Source organism: Saccopteryx leptura, chromosome 1 (genome assembly GCF_036850995.1).
Source record: "Saccopteryx leptura isolate mSacLep1 chromosome 1, mSacLep1_pri_phased_curated, whole genome shotgun sequence".
Lineage (NCBI taxonomy): Eukaryota > Metazoa > Chordata > Mammalia > Chiroptera > Emballonuridae > Saccopteryx > Saccopteryx leptura.
The window spans coordinates 389,370,795-389,398,338 of NC_089503.1; the positions used below are offsets into that span (position 1 = coordinate 389,370,795).

General features: G+C 41.4%; 2 protein-coding genes across 2 annotated transcripts in view; both read right to left on the bottom strand.

The window, feature by feature from the left end:
* The window catches only part of LOC136388496 (uncharacterized protein PF3D7_1120000-like), a 419,710-nt gene that overhangs the window by 227,770 nt on the left and 164,396 nt on the right, over positions 1–27,544 (bottom strand). The gene's annotated exons all lie outside the window — the stretch shown is intronic.
* The window catches only part of LOC136389586 (butyrophilin subfamily 1 member A1-like), a 91,904-nt gene continuing 87,935 nt past the window's right edge, over positions 23,576–27,544 (bottom strand). Inside the window, exons 12-15 of the mRNA XM_066361457.1 lie at positions 26,170–26,196; positions 25,687–25,713; positions 25,092–25,118; positions 23,576–24,668 (exon numbers count right to left, since the gene is read on the bottom strand). Coding sequence (XP_066217554.1) covers positions 24,139–24,668; positions 25,092–25,118; positions 25,687–25,713; positions 26,170–26,196 — 611 coding nt within the window. The 3' untranslated portion in view covers positions 23,576–24,138. The remainder of the gene's footprint in view (positions 24,669–25,091; positions 25,119–25,686; positions 25,714–26,169; positions 26,197–27,544) is intronic.

Genomic DNA, 27,544 nt, shown 5'->3' on the forward strand with positions numbered 1-27,544 from the left:
ATGGTGATAGAGACCTCACCTGGCCATAAAGCCAACTATATAATCTAGATATTACTTCTGTGCTCATATAAACACACACACACACACACCTCTAAGAATGGCTGTCTCTTTGCCTGCTTTTGTTTCTTTTAATACTATTTTCAAGATGATAGTTATACAGTAGGGATTTATATGAAACGTTCTCATACCAACATCCCAGATCTATGTATTCATCTTGTTCAGAGTAAGGACTGTGTGTATAAACTACCTCTGCCATGTTTTGCAATCTAGACTTGTTCATCGTATAGTTTATGGAGAATACACCCAGGATGCTGAGGGGAGCTGTTTCCTTTGACATCTCAGCCCCACAGATGCTCACAGAGTGTCTGTGCACAAAGCTGGTGCAGATACTCACAGTCTTCAAGAGGCTGCTCTCAGGACACTCTGGGCACTCAATGCCCACAGCACTGAGTTAGAATTCTCTCAGTGGCTCCGGGCAGGAAATCAGGCCACCACCTTTCATTAATTGTTATGTCACTTGCACTCAGTTTAACCTATTAGCACATGAACTAAACCCTACAGATCATAACCTGAATTTACTAAGAATCTGTTGGTTGATCTCCTGGTTTCTTGGATTTGACTCCTGACTGTGAATCACCATCATGTACTTCTTTGGTCTTAAAAAAAGTTTGTTCAGCCTTGGCTGGCGAGCTCAGGGGTAGAGCACCAGCTGGAATGTGGAAATCCTGAGTTGGATTCCAGGTCTGAGCACACAGGAGAAGCAACCTTCTCCACCACTTCCTCTTCTGTCTCTCTCCCTCTCTCTTCCTCTCACAGCTGTGGCTCAAACGGTTGGAGCAAGTTGGCCTCCTATTCTGAGGATGACACTGCGGCCTCCCCTCAGGGGCTAAAATAGCTCAGTTGCTGAATCAGTGTCCCCAAATGGGCAGAGCACCTCCGGTAGGGGACTTGCCGGGTGCATCTCAGTCTAGACACATGTGGGCGTCTGTCCCTGCCTCCCATCCTCTCACTTAGTAAAAAGAAAAAAAAATTTGTTCCATGTCCAAGAGTACCGTCATGTATTGTCCCCCCTCTCAGGAAGGAGATTGGGGTGACTCAGTGAGAAAGTTCCGAAGCTCACGTCCCCCTCCCGTCACTCAGCCTTGAGAACTCCTGGGCTGAGGCATCTGCCCATGAAGAAATGAGAGCTGCGCTGTTTCAGGCTGTTCTTTTCCATGAAAGGACAGGATTAAGAACAGGACTCAAAGGTCTTGCGTGCAGAAGGGCCCTCAGAAGGGGAAGCACCAGAACGTTCTCCCAGCGTGGGGACGTCAGGGACCTGAAGAAGAGCGTGTCCTGCACCTGCCCCGACACCGGGCATCCCGAGGGTCTTTCCACGTCTCAGCCGTGAGCCAGGGACCTGAGTGAGACCCTCTTACCTCTGGTCACAGTGCCGGTCCCACGGCCGAGGGGAAGAAAGTTAAATCAGAATTGAATTAAACAAGAGAGTAACACCCGGTGTCATTACAGACATTCCACCCAGTACATCTGCTGGAGTTTCAAGCTGCTCGGGGGACCCCGCCCCGCGGACTGAGATGGGGGTGATTCTCCACCATGAACCTACAGAGCGGAGAGAGGTCAACAGTGATGGAGGCGGTTCTGGGGCCCCTGCCCTGGGCGCCCCCACCTTGTTGGTACAGACAACTGCTTTTGCTCCCCACTTAAGAATGTGTCTCACTCAGATGTGCCAAGTCTGTGGAATTGTCCATAATCTCAGATTTTGGCACTTGTGGTGAGTGATATTTCTTTCCACACTGTAGAGTTTGTGGTCTTGCTGCCTTCAGGGTGGGCTCCATGGTCCCCCTCTAGGTTTCAGACCTTCTGTGAGTCACCCCAGTGCTCTGTGGGGCAGGGCGGGAGGTTCATGCATGAGTTCTCCAGTGCACTGTGCTCTTTTAAAACCAATTTACAGCAATAAAATTTAATCACATATCAAACCAAGGGGTCATGATTTGTTCCTTGTAAGTCTCAGAGAACAATACCCGGAGGGCAGCCTTGTTTTAAATTTGAAGTTTATTCTGTTCACAAACTGTGAAATGGTAAAAAAATAATAGTAACTTAATTTAGACAAGTGAGCTGGTGCATACATAAATTTCATCTTTCATATAATTGTTTTTATCACTCTATTGTCACATATTATATATTTATATATATATTTAGAAAGAGAGAGAGAGAAGGAGAGACACACATAGAAGGAGAGAGATGAGAGGCATCAATTCTTTGTTTTGGGTCCTTAGTTATTCATTGACTGTTTTCTCATATGTGCCTTGACTACGGGGCTTTGCAGAGATAGTGGCCCCTTGCTCAAGTCAGTGACCTTGGACTTCAAGCCAGCCACCTTTGTAGTCAGGCCAGCAACCACGGGGTCATGTCCATGATCTAATGCTCAAGCGGGCAATACTGCATTAAAGCTGATGGCGCACTCAAGATGGCGACCTTGGGAATTTGAACCTGGGTCCTCAGGATCCAAAGGACAATGCTCTATCCACTGCAAACCTCCTAGTCAGGATGTCACATATATTTTTAAAGTAAGTCACATAGAATATACCTTAAATTCTCTTTCGTTAAAGTTTGCTAATTTTTTTCTCCATTTTCTCTCTGTGAATGATCTGCTGAGAATAATAAGGAGCCTGTCTCTCTGTCATTCTCTCTCTCTTCATTCCCTCCTTGGTATATCGTTGATCTTTGAACACACTGCTTCAGATAGTGTGAGGTGGTCACGCAGATGTTTTTACTGCTTGGAAAAGAGTGATCACAGCAATAAACTTCCAGAACCACCCACTTAGTAAAGATATCAGTGTGCATTGGTTAACCTTTGTTACATGGTCGATGGTGCTGAGAAGTCAGAGATATTGTTTTTATTTCTGAGAGAGTATTTTGATTTAGACATTTTTAATGTATTTTAGTGTTGAGAAATAAGAAAATCTTTAATCTTCATTAAAATAAAGATAAGATATTGGGACATTTCAGAGCTAGAATCATGACAAAGAGGGCACAGAGCACAGTTAGAGAGAAGGAGAGTTGAGAAGAATTTGACAAATGAACGGGCAGGTCAGAGGAACTTTCAGGAAGACTGAAGAGCTAGTGTCTGGGGAGAGCAGACAGAATGCTGGGAGATCATTTCTGCAGGGAGATTTATAAGGCTGGTGATAGATGTTGTGAATAACTGAGTTGATATGTGGTGACTCTGGGCTCATTGTGAGGTTGTGATAATTAGACACAAACTTCACACAATACAGCTGTATGTGGGCTTCTTCTTAGGAAGTCCCAATGGTGACAAAGCCAGATCACAGATTTACTGAGAGGCAACAAGCAACTGGGACAATTTCTGTGATTTTCCTGCAGAAACAACACAGTTTCTCGCACTCTTTCATCCTCCTCGACACTCAGACTCGTCCTTCTTCTCTGGAGCCCACAGTTCCCTCTCCCCTCTGCTCTCAGGATGTCTCACCCAGGTTTTCAGGGCTTGTCCTCAGGAGTTATTCACTCTCCACCAGATCAGTCCTTATGCAGATTAACTCAGTCAACTCACAACTGTGGCCTCATCCTTCTATCCACGGATTTGATGGTGGTCTTCTGCTGTGAGGTCTTCTCCTCCCTGCCGTCTCTCCTGCTGTCCTCAGGACTGGGCGCCCACCTCCCTCTGTTCCTCCTCAGCACAGTCACCTCAGGGGACACCTTTTCCTCTGCACCTTCCACCCTCACTCCCTGCTCTCCTCTCTACAAAAATATACATTTTGCTATCTGCCCATTAAAAACAAAACAAAATTGATAAAATAAAAACAAGCACAAACTAAATTTCATTCTTCATTCTTTGATCGATTCTGCTGCATATTTCTTCCCTATAAACCGATATTTCTTTGAAAGATGATCTGCCTTCAGCCTCCTCACTGTCCGAATGTCCGTCCTCTCTGCAGCCCCGTCCGTCTGCTGAACGTGCTCAGCTCGGTCCTGCGTGCTCTGCTGCCTGTGTCTCAGCCTTGAACGTGCACAGCACTGACACACAGACACTCTCGTCCTGTAGATTTCCAGGACACGGTGCTCTTGTAGCTCCAGGGTCTGCACGGGCCAGTCACTGGTCCTGCTCTCAGCCCTGTCCTCACCCTGCTCCCCCCTGTCCCTCTGTCCTAGGCTTTCCAGCTGTCCCTTCCTGCTCTGCCCCCTGTGACTCTATCGATAGACTCACCCCGTCTCCTGCTTCAGTGATCACTGATATAAATATGTTTCAGGCGTTTCTCCTGACACCTCCAGAATGTCTCCCTGGGGTCATCCTGCTTGTACGCCAAGGTCAGCACATGCAAAGCTGAATTCATCGTTTGCTCCTTAAATGTCCTCCTGGGACTGTGATTATATCCTCAGAGTCCCACGTTGTCTATCTGTAGTATATTTCACACTTTCCTTTTTACTAGTAATGGTGTTTTAGAGGGAAAATTTTTATAAAACGGATTGATTTTTTTGTTTACCTTAAAAATTTTAATAGACACTTACTATGCACTATCATTACAGAGGAGGGTTGCTGCTGGGCATACAGGCAGCTCTGCTGGACACTGTGGTCCTATCTACCCAGCCTGATATTTATATAGTCATGAAGGTGTCCACACTCATGTTCCTACAGGTTTGAACTCTAGAAAGCGATTCAACTGTTACATCTGTACTTTTTCAAAAGGTAGATTTTCTTCTTCCTCTTTATTTCACAGTGTGTAGTATTCCCCTGTGTAGATGCCCCTCAGCTCTTTTATCTGCTCATCTACTGACGGGCACTTGGGCTGCTTCCACAGCTTGGCTGTTGTAAATAACGCTGCAGTAAACATAGGGTGGGCATATATTTTTGAGTTAGTGTTTCTGGTCTTTGGGTGTATTCCCAAGAGTGTAATTGCTGAGTCATGGATGTATTGGAGAGTAATATGCAATGAAATAAGCCAGTCAGAAAAAGGTTAGTGCCATATGATTTCACTTGTATGTGGAAGCTAATGAACAAAATAAACTAACAAACAGAATATAACCAGACTCACAGGTACAGTGAACAGACACACAGCTGTCAGAGTGGATGGGGGTTCGGAGGGCTGAGTGACAAAGGTGAAGGAATTAAGCAAAATACACCCACAAAACTCACAGACACAGACAAAGTATGGTGATTACGAGGGGAAGAGGGGGACAGGCAGGAGTAGGTAAGGAGCAGGATAAATCACTTGGGGCGGTGATCATACAATACTATATACAGATGATGTATTATAGAATTGTACCATTGAATCCTACCTCATTTTATTAACCAGTTTCACTCTAAGAAATTCAGTAAAAAATTATGCAAGGTAATATTTATGTTCTTTAAATTTTTTAAAAAATATTTTTTAATTAATTTTAATTTTGTGTTAACACCGATTCAAGCATCTCACTGAATGCAACACCTTCCCCCTCTTCCATGTCCCTATCTATACCCGCTTGACACCCCTCCCACCAACTTCTGTCCCCCTTCCCTCTGGGACCTGCCATCGTGCTATCTGTATCTCTGTGTTATGTAAATATAATTTCACTAATCCCTTCGCCTTCTCTGATCCCATCCTCTCATCCCCCTTCCCTCTGACAGCTGTCCCTCTGGTCCCTGTGACCCTGCCTCTGCCTCTATTCCGTTCCTCACTTCATTTTGTTTCTTAGATTCCACATATAAGTGAGATCATATGATATTTGTCTTTCTCTGCCTGGCTTATTTCACTTAGCATAAAGTCTCCAGGTCCATCCATGCTATCACAAAAGGTAAGATTTCCTTCTTTTTCACAGCAATGTAATATTCCATTGTGTATATGTTCCACCGCTTTTTAATCCACTCTTCCCCTGATGAACACTTAGGCTGTTTTCAGATCTTCACTATTGTAAACAATACTACCATTGTACATTTCTTCTTTTGAATCAGTGATGTGGTGTTCTTGGGATATATTCCTAAAAGTTGGATGGCTGGGTCAAAGGACAGTTATATTTTTCATTTTTTGAGGAATCTTCATACTGTTTTCCACAGTGGCTGCACCAGTCTGTATTCCCACCAGCAGTGCAGGAGGGTTCTCTTTTCTCCACATCCTCTCCAGCACTTATTCTGTGTTGTTTTGTTGATGAGCGCCAATCTGACTGTTGTGAGGTGGTATCTCATGTGGTTTTAATTTGCATTTCTCTAATGATTAGTGATGTTGAGCATTTTTTCATATGCCTATTGGCCATCTGTATGTCCTCTTTGAAGAAGTGTTTATTCAGTTCTTTTGCTCATTTTTTAATTGGATTGTTTATTTTCCAGGTGTTGAGTTTTACAAGTTTTTTATAAATTTTAGTTATGAACTCCTTATGAGACATATTGTTCAATATGTTCTCCCATTGTGTGGTTTGTCTTTTTATTCTGTTCATATTGTCTTTAGCTGTGCAGAAGCTTTTTAATTTGATATAGTCTCATTTGTTCATCCTCTCCTTTATTTCACTTGCCCGTGGAGATAAATTGGCAAATATATTGTGTGAGAGATGTCGGACTCTCTATGTTTCCTTCCAAGATGATTATGGTTTCACGACTTACATTTAAGTCTTTTATGCATTTTGAGTTTATTTTTGTGAATGGTGTAAGTTGGTGGTCTAGTTTCATTTTTTTGCAGATAGCTCTCCAATTTTTCCAATACCATTTGTTAAAGAAACTGTCTTTACTCCATTGTATGCTCTTACCTTCTTTGTCAAATATCAATTGTTCATAAAGGCGAGGGGTTTTTTCTGGGTTCTCTGTTCTGTTCCATTGATCTATATGCCTGTTCTTATGCCAGTACCAGGCTGTTTTGAGTACAATGGCCTCGTAGTATAACTTGATATCAGGAAGTGAGATATCTCCCACTTTATTCTTCTTTTTCAAGATTGCTGAGGCTATTCGTGTTCTTTTTTGATTCAATATAAATTTTTGAAATATTTGCTCTATATCTTTGAAGTATGCAATCGGTATTTTTATAGGAACTGCATTGACTTTATATTTATATTGCTTTGGGTAACATAGACATTTTAATGATATTTATTCTTCTTATCCATGAACACGGTATATGCTTCCACTTGTTTGTATCTTCCTTGATTTCTATTATCAATGTTTTATAATTTTCCAAGTATAAGTCTTTAACCTCCTTGGTTAAATTTACTCTTAGGTACTTTATTTCTTTTGTTGCAATAATAAAGGGGATGGTTTTTTTAATTTCTCTTTCAGACAGTTCATTGTTTTTGTATAAAAATATCTCTGATTTCTGAATATTAATGTTATATTCTGCCATCTTGCTAAATTTATTTATCAGGTCCAGTAGTTTTTTGACTGAGACGTTAGGATTTTCTATGTACATTATCATGTCAACAACAAATAATGATAGTTTTACTTCTTCTTTTCCAATTTGGATGCATTTTATTTCTTCTTCTTGTCTGATTGCTGTGGCTAGGACTTTCAGGACTATGTTGAATAAGAGTGGTGAAAGGGGTCACCCCTTCCTTGTTTCTGATCTTAAGGGGATTGCTTTTAATTTTTGTCCATTGAGTATGATGTTGGCTGTGGGTTTGTCATAGATGGCCTTTATCATGTTGAGGTATGTTCCCTGTATTCCCACTTTGCTGAGAGTTTTGATCATGAATGGGTGCTGGATTTTATCAAATGGTTTTCCTGCATCTATTGAAATTATCATATGGTTTTTCTCCTTCCTTTTGTTTATGTGATGAATCACATTGATTGATTTTCAAATATTGTACCAGCCTTACTTCCCCAGAATAAATACCTTTTGATCATGGTGTATAATTTTTTTTCATGTATGGTTGGATCCGGTTTGCTAATATTTTGTTAAAAATTTTGAGTTGTTGTATGTTCATTTTCATTTGTTTCAAGAAAGTTTTTGATTTTTTCCTTGATCTCATTGTTAACCAATTCATTATTTAATAACATGCTATTTAGTTTCCAAGTGTTTGAATGATTTTCAGTTTTTCTCTTGCAGTTTATTTATAGTTTCATGCCATTGTGATCTGAGAATTTGCTTGATATGATGTCAATCTTCTTAAATTTGTTGTGACCCTTTTTGTGTCCTAACATGTGGTCTATCCTAGAGAATGTACCATGAGCGCTTGAGAAGAATGTATATTCTGCTGCTTTAGGGTGAAAGTTTCTGAGGATATCTGTTAAATCCAGTTGATCTAGTGTGTCCTTTCTGCTATTTCTTTGTTAATTTTCTTTCTTTTGGATCTATCTGTTGATATTAATGAGGTATTAAAATATCCTACTGTTATGGTATTGCTGTTGATCTCACACTTTATGTCCATCAAAATCTGCTTTATATATTTAGGTGCTCCTATATTAGGTGCATAGATATTTATAATGGTTATATCTTCCTGTTGGATTGCTCCCTCTATTATTATATAGTGACCTTCTTTATCTCTTACTATAGCCTTTGTTTTAAAGTCTATTTTGTGATATATAATTATTGCTACCCCAGCTTATTTTTTATTTCCATTTGCATAAAATATTTTTTTCATTCCTTCACTTTCAGTCTATATGTATTTTTTGTTTTGACTTGGGTCTCTTGTAGACAGCATATGCATGAGTCCTGTATTCTTATCCACACAGCTACCCTATGTCTTTTAATTGAATGATTTAATTCAGTTACATTTAAGGTTATTATTGATATGTAGTTGTTTATTGCCATTTTATTCTTTAAATCTACTTTCTTCTTTTTCTAGATTTTTTTCCTCCCTTTATTCTGTTTAACATGTCTTGCAGCATTGGTTTTGTTGTAATGAATTCCTTGAGTTGTTTTGTTTGTTTGTTTGTTTTTGTTGTTGTTGTTGTTTTTGTCTGGGAAGCTTTTTTTTTCTCCTTCAATTTTAAATGATAGCCTTCCTGGATAAAGAAGTTTTGGTTGTAGGCTCTTCTTTGGCATTACTTTGAATATTTCTTGCCATTCCCTCTGGCCTCAAGTGTTTCTATTGAAAAGTCAGATGTCCTTGTGAGGGTTCCTTTGTAGGTGATTGACTGCTTTTCTCTTACAGCTTTTAATAGTCTTTCTTTATCTCTTAGATTTGGTATTTCAATTATGATGTGTGTTGGTGTAGGTCTCTTTGGCTTCCTCTTTAATGGGATTATCTATGCTTCTTGAATTTGTGCGAATTTTTCCTTCATCAATTTAGGGAAGTTTTCAGCTATGATTTCTTCAATCAGGTTCTCTGTCACTTGTTCTTTCTCTTCTCCTTCAGGAACCCCTATGATGTGGGTGTTGTTTCTCGTCATGTTGTCACAGAGCTCACTTAGAGTTTCTTCAGACTTTTTGATCCTCTTTTCTTTTGTTTTTCTGATTCCATGCTTTTGTTTGTCTTGTCCTCTAAATCACTGATTCAATCCTCTGCATCTTCCAGCCTGCTTTTATTTCCTTCTAGTGTAGTCTTCGTTTTTGATGTTGTATTTGTCATTTCTGTCTGATTCTTTTTTATGATTTCAGTATTCTTTTTGACACTTGCTATCTCTTTATTTAGGTGCTCATTAGGTCTGTCCATTGTTTCTCTAAGATCTTTGAGCATCTTAACAATCATTATTTTGAACTCTGCATCTGGTATCTTGGTTATTTCCATCTCCTTCAGTTCCTTTTCTGGGAATTTCTCTTGTTGAATCATTTGTACTGCATTTCTCTGTTTTCTGATTTTGTCTGTGTATAGACTGCTTCTTTGGGTGTGTTGTTTGTGTAGCTAGCTGAGTGTATGGTTGGTGTTTTCTGCCTTCAGCTTCCAGATGTGTTTTTTTTTATATATCTTCTTGGGTTGGCTTTAGCTGTTGTTTGTAATCTACTGTGGGCTACTTGTCAGCTGCTATGGCTCTTTTTCTATTTGTGTTGGCATTTTCTTTGCCTTGGCTGGGTCAGGTGTGAGGAGCACTTCCTTAAAATACCACTTTAACTAGGGTTTTTAGGTCCTGAGCTGCTGCTCTCCATATCTGGCTGCTGGATGTGCCTGCCCTGGACTTCCATGACTGGAACCTGGCACAGACCAGTGGGGATGTACTGCCTAGGACTGGCCCTTAGCAAGCTTCTTGGAGTTACAGGCGATCCAGAATTTGTGGCTGCCTCTGCTGGGCCCAGGTGCCATTGTTAATATCAGCTGCAGTCCTAGGCTGGCTTTTATCTTCTTTTGGCCAGTGAGTGTGGCCTCTGTATTCCAGAAGTGTGGTCTGTCTGTCAGCCCACCACTGCCTCCTCCCTTCAGTCATTCAGGGGTACCACAGGGTGTTTGTGCCCATGGGCCATCACAGGGCGACTCTTGTGTAGCCTCTCCTGCTGCTGCACCCTTGGTCGCACAGGCAGCCTCTCCCAGTGCTGACCCCTGGGGAGTACTCAGCAGTATGTGGGGGGTATATCCCAGACCTCAGCACTCAAAACCTGTGTCCCTGATGTGCCTTCTGCTTTTAAATGACTCTTTGCTCTGACTGGGGTAGGAGAGCCTCCAGTGGGTTGCGTAATTGCTTCCCTTTGCTGGTGTTGCAGCTTCCTGGAAATACCTCCACTTTACACTTGGGGAGTGACTCAGCAGAGGTTTTCTGTGTGGTCCCTTTAAGACTGAGCCTGGGTCTGAGAGTTCCGTCTCCCTGCAGCAATCAGTTATCTGGATCTTCTCTCAGATAAATACTGTCCAAATTCCTCTTCTAGGCTCTGGGGCACCAGGCTGGGGCTCTGGTCCTGGGGCTGAGGACCCACAACTCCTTGGTCTCTCTCAGTGGCCACTCCCTCTTGAGAGTGGGGCAGCCTTTTCTGTGTTTCTGCCCTTCCTAGAAGTCTCAGTGTGGTTTCTTTGGTGGTCTTTGGTTATAGATTTTTCTTAGTTTAGTCCCAAGCTGGTTTTTCAAGATGATTACTCCCAAGTTAAGTTGTAATCCACTTTGGTTCTGGGAGGTGGGAATTGTAATGTCGGCTTACTCCATCTCCATTTTCTCTCCACCTCAATGTCATTTTTTTAAAAAGTAACAAATACATCAGGTTTGAACCAAAAATAACCCCAAATAAACAAAATAATCCTGACCAAAAAACAAAACAAAACAAAACAAAAAAAACAAAAAACAAAGCTGGAGGTATTACAATACCAGACTAGATTAAGAACAGAATTCAATGGTCTTGCGTGCAAAAGGGTCCTCAGAAGGGGAAGCTCCAGAATATTCTCCCAGTGTGGGGACATCAGAGACCTGAAGGAGAGCATGTCCTGCACCTGTCCCGACACCAGGCATCCCGGGGGTGTTTCCATGTCTCATCCCTGAGCCTGGGACTTGAGTGGGACCCTCTTACCTCTGGTTACAGTGACAGCCCCATGGCCAAGGAGAAAAAGACAGTTAAATCAGAAAAGAACTAAGCCAAAAGTAACACCCAAGTGTTATTACAGAAATTCCACTAAAAGTAGGAGGAATTTCTACCAAGTAAACCTGCTGGAGCTCTAAGCTGCTCAGGGGAGACCTCGGCCCTGCAGACAGGAGCTGTGGGGGCTGATTCTCTGCCATTAATCTACAGGGGCCAAGAAAGGCCAATAGTGATGGAGGCAGTTCTGGAGCTCTTACCATGTTCGCCCCGACCTTGTTTAGTAAAGACAACTGCTTTTGCTCCCCCACTTAAGACTGTGTCTCACCCAGATGTGCCAAGTCTGTGGAGCTGTCCATTAATCTCAGATTTTGGCACTTGTGGTCAGTGATATCCTTCCACACGGTAGAGTTTGTGGTCATGCTGCCTTCAGCATGGTCCCCCCTCTAGGTTTCACATCTGCTGTGAGTCACCCCAGTGCTCCGTGGAGCAGGGCGGGGGGTTTCATGCATGAGTTTTCCAGTGCACTGTGCTCTTTAAAAACCTATTTCTTCTTGAAAATGAAATCAAATATAAAATCTCAGCGTCATGATTTGTCTCTTGTAAGTCCCAGAAAACAATACCCAGAGGGCAACCCTGTTTTAAATTTGAAATTTATACTGTTCACACAGTGTGAAATGGTAAAAACATAGTAAATTAATTTAGGCAACGGAGCTGGTTCATACATAAATTTCATCATGTATATAATTGTTTTTATCACTCTATTGTCACATGTTATATATTTATATATATAGTTATATATATATATATATATATATATATATATATATATATATATATATATATATATTTAACAAGAGAGAGAGAATGAGAGGGAGAGGAAGTGAGATAGACATACAAGGAGAGAGATGAGAAGCATCAATTCTTTGTTATGGGTCTTCAGTTGTTCATTGATTTTCTCATATGTGCCTTGACTAGGGGGCTTTGCAGAGTTAGTGACCATTTGCTCAAGTCAGTGACCTTGGGCTTCAAGCCAGCCACCTTTGTTGTCAGGCCAGAAACCACGGGGACAGTTCTTTGATCCCACACTCAAGTGGGCAACACTGTATTAAAGCTGATGAGCCCGCCTTAAAAATGGCAACCTTGGGATTTTGAACCTGGGTCTCCAGCATCTCAAGGTGATGCTCTATCCACTGCACAACCACCTAGTCAGGCTCTCACACATATTTTTAAAGTAAGTCACATAGAATATACTTTACATTCCCTTTTCCTAAAGTTTGCTAATTTTTCTATCTCCATTTTCTCTCTTGAATGATCTGCTGAATATAATAAAGAGCCTGTCTCTCTGTCATTCTATCTCTCTCTTTACTCCTTCCTTGGTATATCATTGATCTTTGAACATACTACTTCAGATAAGGTCATGCAGATGTTTTTACTGCTTGGAAAAGAGTGATCACAGTAATGTTTTCATAACTAACCACTTAGTAAAAATATCGGTGTACACTGATTAACCTTTGTGACAATATCAGAGATATTGTTTTTATTGCAGGGAGAGTATTTTGATTTACACATTTCTAATGTGTTTTAGTGTTGAAAATTGAGAAAATCTTTAATGTTCATTAAAATAAAGATAAGATATTGGGACATTTCAGAGCTAAAGCCATGACAAAGATGGCACACAAGCACAGTTAGAGAGAAGAAGAGATGAGAAGAGTCTGACAAATGAACGAGCAGGTCAGAGGGACTTTCAGAAAGACTGAAGAGCTAGAGTCTTGGGAGAGCAGACAGAATGCTGGGAGGTCATTTCTGCAGGGAGATTTATAAGGCTGGTGATAGATGTTGTGAAGAACTGAGTTGATATGTGGTGACTCTGGGCTCAGTGTGAGGTTGTGATAATTAGACACAAACTTCACAGAACACGGCTGTATGTGGGCTTTTTCTCAGGAAGTCCCAATGGTGACAAACCCAGATCACAGATTTACTGAGAGGCAAGCAACTGGGACAATTTCTGTGATTTTCCTGCAGAAACAACACAGTTTCTCGCACTCTTTCATCCTCCTCGACACTCAGACATGTCCTTCTTCTCTGGAGCCCACAGTTCCCTCTCCCCTCTGCTCTCGGGGTGTCCCGCCCAGGTTTTCAGGGCTTGTCCTCAGGAATTATTCACTCTCCACCAGATCAGTCCTTATGCAGATTAACTCAGTCAACTCACAACTGTGGCCTCATCCTTCTATCCACGGATTTGATGGTGGTCTTCTGCTGTGAGGTCTTCTCCTCCCTGCCGTCTCTCCTGCTGTCCTCAGGACTGGGCGCCCACCTCCCTCTGTTCCTCCTCAGCACAGTCACCTCAGGGGACAACTTTTCCTCTGCACCTTCTGCCTCTCACTCCCTGCTCTCCTCTCTACAAAAATATACATTTTGCTATCTTGCAATTAAAAACAGAACAAAATTGATGCCTGACCTGTGGTGGCGCAGTGGGATAAAGCATCAACCTGGAACACTGAGGTTGCCGGTTTGAAACCTTGGGCTTGCCTGGTCAAGGCACATATGGGAGTTGATGCTTCCTGCTCCTCCCCCTTCTCTCTCTCTCTCCCTCTCTCTCCTCTCTCTCTAAAAATCATAAATAAAAAAAATTAAAAAAAAAGTATTTTCATAAAAAAAAATTAAAAAGAATAAAAACAGAACAAAACTTCTAAAATAAAGACAAGCAGAAGCTAAATTCCTTCCTCTATTCTTCGGTAGATTCTTTCACGTATTTCTTCCCTATAAACCGATATTTCTCTGAAAGATGGTCTGCCTTCAGCCTCCTCACTGTCCGAATGTCCGTCCTCTCTGCAGCCCCGTCCGTCTGCTGAACGTGCTCAGCTCGGTCCTGCGTGCTCTGCTGCCTGTGTCTCAGCCTTGAACGTGCACAGCACTGACACACAGACACTCTCGTCCTGTAGATTTCCAGGACACGGTGCTCTTGTCGCTCCCAGGGTCTGCATGGGCCAGTCACTGGTCCTGCTCTCAGCCCTGTCCTCACCCTGCTCCCCCGTTGTCCCTCTGTCCTAGGCTTTCCAGCTGTCCCTTCCTGCTCTGCCCTGTGTGACTCTATTGATAGACTCACCCCGTCTCCTGCTTCAGTGATCACTGATATGAATGTGTTTCAGGTATTTCTCTTGACCTCTGACCGATACATGGGACTGCCTCCAGAATGTCTCCCTGGGGTCATCCTATTTGTACGCCAAGGTCAGCACATGTAAAGCTGAATTCATCGTTTGCCCCTTTAATTGTCCTTCTGAGGCTGTGATTATATCCTCAGAATTCCACATTGTTCAGTCATAGTATATTTTACACTTTCCATTTTTACTGCTAATGGTGTTTTAGATAGGAAAGTCTTATAAAAAGAATTAAACTTGTATTTGCAGATGGCCTCTTCTCTCTAGAAAGCCTTTTTTTCTTCCAAGCACCTGAAAATACTAGAAATTACTCCTCCCTTCCTTGTTTCTTCCACTTCAGCAGCACTGGTCCATGCATACTGTTTCAAGAGGTAGATTTTCTTTTTTTTCTTCTTTTCACAGTTGTGTAGTATTCCCCTGTGTAAATGCACCACAATTCTTTTATCTGCTCATCTACTGACGGGCACTTGGGCTGCTTCCACAGCTTCACTGCTGTAAATAATGCTGCAGTAAACATAGGGTGGATATATATTTTTGAGTTAGTGTTTCAAGATCCTTTGGGTATATTCTCAAGAGTATAATTGCTGGGTCATGGATGTATTGAAGAGTAATATGCAATGAAATGAGCCAGTCAGAAAAAGATTAGTACCGCATAATTTCATTTCTATGGGGAAACTAATGAACAAAATAAACTAACAAACAAAGTATAATCAGACTCAGGTGCAGTGAACAGACACTCAGCTGTTACAGCGGAGGTCAGTTGGGAGGGTTGAGTGACAAAGTCGAAAAGATTAAGCAAAATATTCCCACAAAAGTCACAAACACAGAACACAGTATGGTGATTACGAGGCAGGAGTAGATAAGAAGCAGGATAAATTACTTTGGGCAGTAATCATACAATATCATATACAGATGATGTATTACAGAATTGTACCATTGAATCCTACATCATTTTAATAATCAATGTTACCCTAATAAATACAATAAAAATTTGCAAGTTGGCAATTAACTATATTTTTCATGTTTTTATGCTCAACTTGATGCCTTTGCATGTGAAAGAGAAGACAAACCAGCTATTATAATTAATTATTCTTTCCAAAGAACATTTGAAAGAAAAAGAAAAAAAGAAACAAAATTTGAAGTTTGTGATTTTAATAGGTACAATATTAATTTAAATGTCAAATATGAAAAATAAGGTTTTTTATTAGAAACAAACAAAAAGTAAGTACCTTTCACACCATACGCACTCTATAATAAGGGGCCAGGTAAATAAATGGTTAAATATTTACAGGAAAACACGTGGGTTACAGAGAGGGAATCCTTACAAGTGCTCATCCGTCTCCTTTGAGGTCTCTCTTCTGTCTTCTCCATATTCCCTCTGCGCCCTTGGAGACAGCTCTGTGTTTCCATGTGTCTCATTTTACCCTGGGGAATTCTGGGTAGACCATGTGCAAAACTTCCCGTCTGCCCATCCGTCTCTCCTGTGCACTGATTCCTGATCTGCGCCTCCTGCTCTCACCAGCTGGTGTCCCAGTGAAGATGTTGATTTATTAACCTAACACCCTTTAAAGTGAGGGAATGGTCCCGCTGTTTCAATGACCAGGAGTGCGAAATGCGGCCTCCGTCCCCCCAAGATGGACTTTCCTGCACAGACACTTCCCAGACCGCCAGTTGCTACGAGGTGCTGCAGGGAGTGGGCCAGGGGTCCCCAAACTACCCCGCGGGCCACATGGGGCCCCCTGAGGCCATTTATCTGGCCCCTGCTGCACTTCCGGAAGGGGCACCTCTTTCATTGGTGGTCAGTGACAGGAGTATAGTTCCCATTGAAATACTGGTCAGCTTGTTTATTTAAATTTACTTATTCTTTATTTTAAATATTGTATTTGTTCCCATTTTGTTTTCTTACTTTAAAATAAGATATGTGCAGTGTGCATAAGGATTTGTTCATAGTTTTTTTATAGTCTGGCCCTCCAATGGTCTGAGGGACAGTGAACTGGCCCCCTGTGTAAAATGTTTGGGGACCCCTGGAGTGGGCTCTGAGGTCTCTCTGTCAAACCCAGCCCCCAGCACTGCCCCCTCTCTGAACCAGTACTCCAGACGACCAGTTCACTCAGGTAGCAGAGATCCCTAATGGGCTCCTGTGTGAGGGGGTTTCTCTTCATAGAATACACACTTATGAAGTTGAAGTGGAATAACATTGTGAGCTGGGAACTTCTCTGCCTTAGCTCCTAGAGCTGAGTTTTGGATACTCTAAGTGTTTATGCACCTGAATCTCTCCAACCATTGCCTCAATTGTTAAACAATATGATGTGGATTGACCCACACAGTTTATCCTATTCTTGAAGCCCTTATTAAAGGATAATTTAATTTTGGGGAGACCATGTTTCATATCAATTTCAAAAAGATAAACATATTTAAGATGGATGATCAGTTTTGCCATATTAAATTAACAAACACCAGCAATGTTAAAGATAATATATGCAAAATATTGGAAGAAAGTTCTGGAAGATTACAGCAGAAATTATAATACAACATTTATTATAACTAAAAATGTATAACTAAAATAACAGGAAATGACAGAAACCTCTAGGCTGTCTGATGATGGGCTTGTGTTAGGGGATTCTACAGAGTCTACGTCCAAAAAGCCTCTTTTAAGCCTCCAGCAGGGATGAGCTACAAAATGCACAGTTCAGTTGAGAGCAGTGTTTCCACCCACTCTGTCCCCAGAACTGGCCTCATGGGCTTCCTGCACCCAAATGCACCTGAGACAGGGACCCATATACATCAAACCAAAACCCCAAGCTAAATGGAGGATTTATATAGTTTGTTGCCAACACTGCTTACAAATATGGACTGAATATTTGTGTTCCTCCTCCCACTTTCTGTATTAAAGTCTTAGCCTCCAGTGTGATGGTATTGGCAGAGGAGCATCTGGGAGATGTCAGGTTTAGATCAGGTCATGAGGTGAAGTCCTCATACTGCAATAGTGCTTTTCTTAGAAAATTAAACAAAGTCACATTCTGAATACTGGAAGTATGACTTCAACATAGGGACTTTAAGTTTGGAATGGGGGGAATACAGTTCAACCTCTATCATAGTGCATAATGAAGAGGTGCCGCAGACCAGCACGGCTCGTAATTCTGGGTCTTGAGTGAGAACAGTGAGGAATTAAGAAAAAAGATTTATTAAGAATAAAGGATGGGATCGGGAGGCCTCTTCAATGCTGATGGCAATATCCGAGTACCCAATAGCCCCAGTTTGCTTTATTGTATAGCCATATGCAAATCAAGAAAGTTCTTGATACAAAGTTACACATCTGAAGCTAAAACAGGAACTATCCCAAGGCATAAACAGGAATCCCTCCACCATGCATAAGTGAAATCAACCAACATCTGAACAAAGAGTAAGAAGAAGGGCATGCAAATTGCTTCTAGCAACCTAAACAAGCTTCAGAAATGGGCTCATTAACAATTGTCTTAATAAATACAAATGTAGTAATTAATGAATATTGAACTATTTTATCTGCTGGGTAGTGAGAATCAATTTGAACTGTAAAGTTTGCGAAAGCAATTTGCCATTTAGTGGAAGTTTCCCAGAGCCATTATTGTTGATCCTTTGAAAAAGGAACAATGATATAATCTAAGGCTCAAAACCTATAAACTGTAAGAGTCGCCTATTCCCCTTGATAAACAAGGAGGTGACAAGGTCAAAATATAGTGCTAAAACTTTCTTTGGAGTAACAGCTAAATGAATACATTCAATAGGTCCTGAAGCTTGCCACAATAGTGCCATTGGAGTGCAACTGGAGGGACAAATTAGTAAGGCAATTGATTCTTCAGGATTTATGCATTTTAGTTGTGCTTTTTGCAAGGTTTTTTTTTTTTACTAGCTTTAAAGCTTGCTGTCCCACAGCTGTAAGTAGCCAAGGAGAAGCTGGTTCAGCTGAGCATCTAAGAATATCAAAAAGTGGTTTCAGATCCCCGGTAGTTAATTTCAAGGAAGGTCGAAGCCAATTAATGTCTCCTAATAATTTCTGGAAATCATTTAAAGTTTACAAATGATCTATCCTGATTTCTAATTTCTGTGGACGAATTTGTTGTCCCTCAATAATTTGTCCTAAGTAAGAGAAAGGTAAATATTGCTGTACATTTCAGGTCCTGATTCTTTCAAAGTTATTGTAGTTGCAAAATGGTCAACACAGTGTCTTTATCTGGGTGAGCATAAAGAATATCATCCATATAATGAATTATGTATGACTTAGGGTGCTGCCTTCATACTGGAGAGATAGCTTGAGCAACATATTTTTGGCACGAGGTAGGACTGTTAGCCATAACTTGAGGCAAAACTCTCCATTGCTATCGCTCCATTGGAGCCTGGAAATTAAGTGAAGGAACACTGAATGCAAAATGCTTTCAATCATGAGGGCTTAAGGAATAGTAAAAAAGTAATCCTTCAAGTCAATAATTACAAGGTGAAAGTTCCGCCCTGGCCGGTTGGCTCAGCGGTAGAGCGTCGGCCTAGCGTGCGGAGGACCCGGGTTCGATTCCCGGCCAGGGCACACAGGAGAAGCGCCCATTTGCTTCTCCACCCCTCCGCCGCGCTTTCCTCTCTGTCTCTCTCTTCCCCTCCCACAGCCAAGGCTCCATTGGAGCAAAAATGGCCCGGGCACTGGGGATGGCTCTGTGGCCTCTGCCTCAGGCGCTAGAGTGGCTCTGGTCGCAACATGGCGACGTCCACGATGGGCAGAGCATCGCCCCCTGGTGGGGCATGCCGGGTGGATCCTGGTTGGGCGCATGCAGGAGTCTGTCTGACTGTCTCTCCCCGTTTCCAGCTTCAGAAAAATGAAAAAAAAAAAAAAAAAAAACAAAGAAAAAAAAAACAAGGTGAAAGTTCCATGGAATGAAAGTAGGAGAAGGAAGTCCTAGCTGGAAAGGACCCATAATTTCCATAGTCTTATTGCTCTCAAATCTTGTAATAGCCTCCAGTTTCCTGATTTCTTTTTAATGACAAATATAGGCATATTCCATGGCTATTAGAAGGTTCAATGTGCCCAAGCTGTAACTGCTCTTGTACCAATCGAGCAGCTGCCTTAAGTTTCTACTGAGAAAGGGGCCATTGGTCTACCCATACAGGATTATCTAATTTCCAAGTAATTGGGTCTTCACAATGCATTATTGGGGAAGCAGGAGCTACCAAGGCTCCTATGCTAAATTTTGATATCCTAATCCATGCTTTCTGGTATTAGATGCCACTTCTATGGGGGTGAGAATTCTCCACTTTTCTTTCCCTAGTACCTTAGTGGGCAAAAATTCCTGATTAAGCACTTGAGTATTGACTGAACTATTAGGACTAACAAGCAACGCTCCCATATTTTTTCAAAACATCTCTACCCCACACATTAACTAGCAATCCAGGGAGCACATAGGCTGAAAAAGTCCAAAATGACCTTCTTTATCTTCCTATTATAAAAACTAGAGCTTTTTTAGGGGATTTACTCTGCCCTATACCCTGAAATTCTGTGGCTGCTGCATGAGTGGGCCAGGAAGGAGGCCAGTGTAGCTTAGCAATTACAGATATATTACCTCTGGTATCTAAAAGTCCTTTACACACTTATATTGTTAGTTCCATTTCAGGGTGTTCCTGACTTATTTTTTGAATCCAAAAGGCAAAATCAGAGGAGCCAAATTATCAATTTTCTTGGGGTCCTTTTTGAAGGATGTGCCCTGAGAAGCAGAATTAGCATTCCTTTACTATTTTTTTAACTGCCTGAAGCAGCTTGAGACAAATTCCTGAAATGACTTATTAGGGCTCTGCTTAATTTTACTCAATTCCTTTATTTTGCCTACCTGAGTATAGCCTTACACACAAATAAGAGAATTTATGCACAAAAAACAGAAGCATAACATATAACTTTGATTAATCATAATACTTGAATTGCTATTTGGCTCCTAACTCTGACACACCTCACAATGCACTAACCAAATCAGTAAGTTTTAAGAATCTACATTCTATTCTATTTAAATTTAAATGAGTGCTCCTTACAAGTTCTAAAATCATTTTATTTTTTCAATATTAGAGCTGGCATTTCCAACCTTTGCATGCAAGAACTTAATTCAGGCCTCAAAAACAAACACATTTAGACTTAATGTCTTTGTTTAATACAAAGACCTCACATACAATCATACAAATCAAGAGTGAAACCCAGGATTTTAGAGATTAGAATGTGACCTGCTTGATCTTATGTAGGGCTATTTTAATAAGGGTAAATACTAAACAGAAATCTCTCTCAAAAAATCTCAAGACGGCCATATGAGATTTCTGTTTAGCAACATCCAAACAGGTGCCCCTTCACCCTCTTTCCAGGCAAAGAGTAAGAAAAAAAGAAAATGACAGTTCAGCAGATTGTAGTTAAAACATTAAAAAAAAAAAAAAAGATCATAACAGGAAAAGCTGTAACTTTCCTAATACCTGAGTCTTCTATCCATTCTTAAATCCTATAGCTGCTGTAACTGGCAGCTCAGGTTGACCATGCTGAGATTTCTCCCCTACCTCAACTTCAGCTGAGCAAAAGACTAAGCAGCTGGGGAGAACCAGAGGCAGCCACAGTGTCCTACATTCCTCGGCCCCCAAGCCTCAAAGTAAAGCACCAACTGCCAGAGAGACTGCCACCTTCATTCCTCCTGCCACAGTCTCCTCACACCACTGCCTTCTCAGAGCTCTACCTACTGGCTCCCCTGTAGCAGAAATAACCATTCCTTCCTCCAAGAACCAGGGGCACATGTCTGAACATATTGCAAAAAGCATTCTAGCTGCATAACTATTCTTATGAAAAGATTTGACCCTAATTTCCCATATTTTTTTACTCCCAACTATATTTTCCCCCAAAACTTTTTTCCTCACTGTGCACATTTAGGGAGTTCTGACACCTGCCTTCAGTTTATTTTTCTCATACTCAAGTCCCTGTTCGGGTGCAACCTGCTGCATGTAGCATCCACCGGCTACAAGAACAAACGTTGGAGACTTTCAGGAGTATAGATGTAACTTTATTGGCCAGTTTTACCTGTGCAGGGGCAAATTCCTGAGGTGTCCAGAGACACCGTGCTCACAAGGAGCTACAGATGGGAATCGCACCTAGCGCTCACAGCTAAATCTTTTTATAAGCTAAGCAAGCAAGCCTAATACAGAAGCAGATGTGGCGGTAACCTATTTGCTAAGGGGGCTGCACATAGCATAGCAACAGGGGCTGGGGTCTAGCTCATTGGTGAATTCCAAACCTAAACTTCTGATAAGGGTCTTTTAACCAATAGAATGCAAATGTTTTTCTCTTTTTCTTTTTTTTTCTTCTCTCTCAGTTTCCCAGAGTCCCTATCTGTCTCTGCTTCTTGAATGACCTTGGGCATGTTACTCCTAACAGAACAGGAGCAGGACCTGCCTGTAACCCTTAAGTTCCCTGTTCCATTAGTGCCTTGCTTATTTTCTGATCTTCTCTTGGTCCTTACACTGCACACCAGCGTGGTTTGTAATTCTGGGTCTTGAGTAAGAATGATGCAGAATTAAGAAATCAGACTTAAGAAAAAAGGATGGGATTGGGAGGCCTCTTCAATGCTGATGGCAATATCCCGAGTGCCCCATAGCCCCAGTTTACTTTATTATATGGCCATATGCAAACAATGAAGTTCTTGATACAAAGTTACACATCCAAGGCTAAAACAGGAACTCTCCCAAGGCTTAAACAGGAATCTTCCCAACATGCAGAAGCAAAAATCAACCAACATCTGAATAAACAAAGAGTAAGAGGAAGGGCATGTTAATTGCTTCTAGCAACTTAAGGAAGCAAGTGAAGAGGGTGCAAATACTCAGCATCACAGCCAATATGGAGGTGGAAGGGGGAGAACTTAGCCTTTTGCTAAGCCTCGAATCTACAAAGGCTTTTTGCCACTTGCAGTCTACCACAAAGAGGAAATGGGAACAGGGAAATATAAATTGACTATTTATGTAACTTTTTAAACAGTTTGGTTATAGATATAGAGGATAATAGAGGTGATAAATTTTATAGTTTTGATTTTAATATGGGAAATATTTTGAAAAAATTTAATAAAAATATTAAAAAAAAATTTTAGTGAGAGCCTGGGAGGCAGAGAGACAGACTCCAGCATGCTCCCGACCAGGATCTGCCCAGCAAGCCAACTAGGGGATGATGTTCTGCCCATCTGGTGTGTTGCTCTGTTGCAACTGGAGCCATTCTAGAGCCTGAAGTGGAGCCCATGGAGCCATCCTCAATGCCCGGGCCAACTTTGTTCCAATGGAGCCTCGGCTGCAGGAGGGGAAGAGAGAGACAGAGAGAAAGGAGAAGGGGAATGGTGCTACTCATGTGTGCCCTGACCGGGAATCAAACCTGGGACATTCACACAGCTGGGCCAAAGCTCTACCACTGAGCCATGTGGCCAGGATGAAAAATTTAAAATTAATGGAAAAAAATCTAATAGAAAGGCTGATCGACACTACAACTAGAGAGGGCAGGACAGCACAGCCATACTGGGAAAAAAGGGAAAGCAGGGTTGGCAGTGGAAAGACAGTGACATTTTTAATAGATGTGACAACAAAGGTAAGGACGTACACATGGCTTGGAGAGGACAAGAAGAGGGAAGAGGGCAGTTTCCAGCCTTGACAGGGACTGAGCATGTGCAGAGAGCCTGTCTTCTCACAGGAGGGACCATTACAGCACAGTGAGCTCTGGTCTGAGAAACAGGTCATTAGATTGATCTGTGGTTGGAGTTTTGTTAAGCAGATGTGACAGAAGGACAGTGACCCAGAGGTTTCATTTATGAGTCATGGAACACATGACAGTGTTTCCCACAGCTCTAAACAGGAAAGGGCAGGATGACATCAGGAGGGACTGGTGAATCAGGAAGAATGAAGGGGCCCCAGTAGGAGGGAAACACTAGGGGAGCAAGTGGAGCAGAGAGACCAGGGGTCACACCTGGGGCTCTCGTGAACATTCCACCTGGACATCCTTCTTTGCCTCCTTAAAGGGAGAGTGCACCACTTGGTTAAAGTCAATCAGGAGGACAAATATTCAACATGTAAATGTCTTAAATGTAGAAATGTTTATTTCTCATAGAAAATAATGCTGGAATTGAGCAATACAGATGTTCCATGGTGTTGTAAATACCCAAGCTAATTCTAATTTGTCTGTCACCTGTGTCTGTTTACATCATCACAGATGTTATTTTAGTTAGCATCCATCATGACACATTATAGCCAGCAGAGAAAGTAATGGAGAAAAAGAAGACAGAATTTCCCTCTATGAATAGACTTCAACAGTCATACTGAATAATTCACCTTGTAGCACACCAGCCATCATTTAGTCAGAGGGAGCTGGAGAGGTTGGGAAATCTACCATTTTCATGAGGGTCTCTAGGTGTGTAATTAGAGGACTCTATCATGAAGGAAGAGGGGATGCTGACATGAGGGACAATCATCAGTCTGTGTGTCAGAGCTTCATCCTGAACCTGAACCAGTAAGGAGAAGGAAATAGTCTGTTTGTACCTCACCTGGGAAATGTGGTCAACACTGGGAGCAAAAGTCAGTACTTTTTATGAGAGTTATTTTGGGTGTAGGAATTACATCAGTCACTTCTTTTCACCTGGGCAGATGGATAGGGAGCCTGAGTCCAAGGACCAGAGCCTGAAAAGAGGTCTCAGGATACCGTGGAAAGTGTTCTTGGAAAAGCTGAATATGTGGGACCCATCTGTTATGTTAAAGAAAGAGATATCTCCATCCTCATAATCCAGAAGTATCCCCACTTTGAGGGGCTTTTCTCCTAGAGTAAGAAGGGTTGCTGGGAAAGTGACAGCCCAGTATTTCCCACTGTAGAGCCTGATGGCCCAGAAGCCATTCTCTGGGGACATGGTGACTGTCCCTTTCTTTGCTACATTATGACTACAAACTCCCAGGTCCCAGGAAAGCGCATTCCCAACCTCCACCTCCCAGTAGTATCGCCCCGAGCTGATGAACAGCTGACCCAGCACACAGGGAAGGGATTCAAATCTTTGGGTGGAGTGGGGCAGATCATGTTGCCTTTCATGCCAGGTCACTCGTCTCCCATTTTCAGACAGGTGGAGGGCAGGATGAGCAGTGGCTGCGTCCAGGGTCACAGTTACTACAAGACAAGTAGATCGTCATGATTTTTTTTAAATGTAAATATCTTTATTTATATATATATATATATTAATTTATTTAGAGAGGAGAGGGAGAGACAGAGAGAGAGAGAGGAGAGACAGAGAGAGAGAAGGGGGGGGGAAGAGCTGGAAGCATCAACTCCCATATGTGCCTTGACCAGGCAAGCCCAGGGTTTCGAACCGGCGACCTCAGCACTTCCAGGTCAACGCTTTATTCCACTGCACCACCACAGGTCAGGCTAGATCGTCATGATTTTGAGAAAGGTCTCAGTATATCTGGGCCAGAAGGTTCCCATTCTATGAGATCTGATCTGGTCCTGAGTGGATCCAGCTCTTCTCCACCCATCTTTCCCCAAAACCACCCTGCAAGTACCAGGGTCCCTCCTGGACCATCATAGACTCACCAGCTTTGAACTCTTCTTTTCTCCAATCTGCAAGGAAAAAAATAAATATAAGAACTCACCATTTAAACAATAAGATGTCTCTCTTTCCAGAATACTAGAAATATAAGTTCATTAGGACATTCCTTAGGGTTAATTCAAGAAAACAGCAACCAAAGATAACACTGTTTTATTTACCAGAGCCTGGTTTACAGTCTACTGAATTATGTGTGACTTGGAGATTTGACCCATTCTTATGCTCTCTTTATCCAACATTCTTACAGGATAAACATCTATAATCTCTTTAGGATGGTTGAGAGTGCGGTAAGTAGGGCATATGATGAGTCAGACCAAGTAGGCTATTTTTTGCTTTTTCTCAAATTTTAGCAAATGCTAACACTACTTATGATCAAAACACAATGTGAGGTGCAATTAAACAATATAAACACTGCTGAAATGTAGGGGTTCTAAAACATGTTAGAATACTGAGCAATCTATTGAGTTCATAGAAAGTATACTTCGGTATTTCTTTGATTTTCAGCATTGCATGAACAGAATGTGGTGATGTAACAAAATCTTTGATAACAAGTCTTTTGTCATCACATCCCATGTCACTCACCAGCATATAATAACAAATTCCTCCAATCTGCAAAGAAAAAGAAAACAGGAAGACTTTTACTTTTGTTCCTTCTCTGTTTCTGTCTTTTCCATTTCTCCCTGTTTTTGTCCCATTTCTTCTAAATCTCTTGAACTTCCTCTTTCTATCCTGTGTTATAACATTCTGTTTTTTCAGCATGATAATAAATATGCTCAGATGTAGAGCAGGTTGAAATATAGAATCAAAATGTTGGAGAGACAAGGACGGAGTGGAAAAAGGGAAATTAAGTGAATACAGGAAGGAAGAGAGAAGAAAGGAGACAGGACGTGGTGGATCCCTTGTGGTTTGCAGTTCAGAGAGAATTTATTGGAGTTTAGAAAGATGATACTTATTTGTTTCTCTGCCAATTATAGACTTTTTGTGTATCTGCATCCTTGCCGACTGTGATGGGATGACCCAGAGTGACAAATGAATGGAGCTTTCTGAGAGCAAAGCACTACTCACCGAACTTGTACTGAGCCTTCCTCCTGTCTGAGAGAAAACACACAGACACACGTATGAGACAGGTGTTCTCAGCCTCATCAGGAAGATGCAGGTAGAGCTGCACATCTGACAATGTTTCTGTCTGCATATTGACCAACTAACGCTCATTCCAAAAGAAATGAAAGAAATCTATAAAGTTTGTTCCATCTGAAAACTTTACTACAGATTAAGAATACATGAGAGTTTAAATAATTCTTCTAAAAGGGTACTATAAAAATAATGTAAAAATATCTCAGAAAATAGCCTTAGACTTTAGAGATACATTATTGACTTAAGTGGAAAATGCATGTGTGAAAGACCTTGAAAAAAAGCAATTTGTTTAATGAATAATTAAATGAATTAAAATAAAAATGAGAGAGGAATAATAACTATGGTCAGAAAGAGAAAATAACCAGGAAAATCATGGACAATATTTACGTACATAGGATAACTTGAGAACATGGTCAGGAGAAGTGGACTCATGAGTCTCAATTTACGCCTGACATCAGTTTATACAAAGTGTGAGGAGGACTAGCAAAGGAGGAGCTCATCCCACTCAGCAGCTGTGGAGGGTGGACCCTGGCGTTAGGAACTGGAACAACGTCATGTAGACACAATGGGCTCCATCTCAGAGCAGATGTGAGGGACCCACGTTACAGAAAGCTCTCTATGTGATGGAAACAACCACATCGTTCTGTCTAATCCCCTTCCCATCACCAAGCCCATGATGACACTGTGGTGTCTACTTGGAAGATAAAAGGCTAACAATACAACAAAGGGCAGAAAAAGGAAAAAAGACAGAATATTCATTAAAAGTACACCTGTAAAAAAGAATGTCATGCCTGACCTATGGTGGTGCAGTGGATAAAGCGTCGACCTGGAAATGCTGAGGTCTCCGGTTCAAAACCCTGGGCTTGCCTGGTCAAGGCACATATGGGAGTTGATGCTCCCAGCTCCTCCACCCCTTCTCTCACTCTGTCTCTCCCTCTCCTCTCTAAAAAAATAATAATAAAAAAAATAAAAAAGAATGTCAGAAAAAAGTTACCAATTTCACCCTGAAGATTTCCAGAAAGTAAAATGAAAAAAATATCTTTCATGTAAATGTCAAGGAAAATCGACACAGAAAATATAAATGTGTTAACAATTTTCATTGCACAAATAATTAGCATGATGAATGAATGTAATTAGTAAAAAAATTAAACAAAAATCAGGAAATAAAATAAATTACATGGAGCACATTTTTATCTTAGAAAAGTGAGAAAGGAGAAGAAATTTTCACAATGGGTTGAATAAAAGAAAAATGGCAAAGATGTGAAAAGAAAGATAAAAGCATTTTATTCTACTCATATTTCCTTTA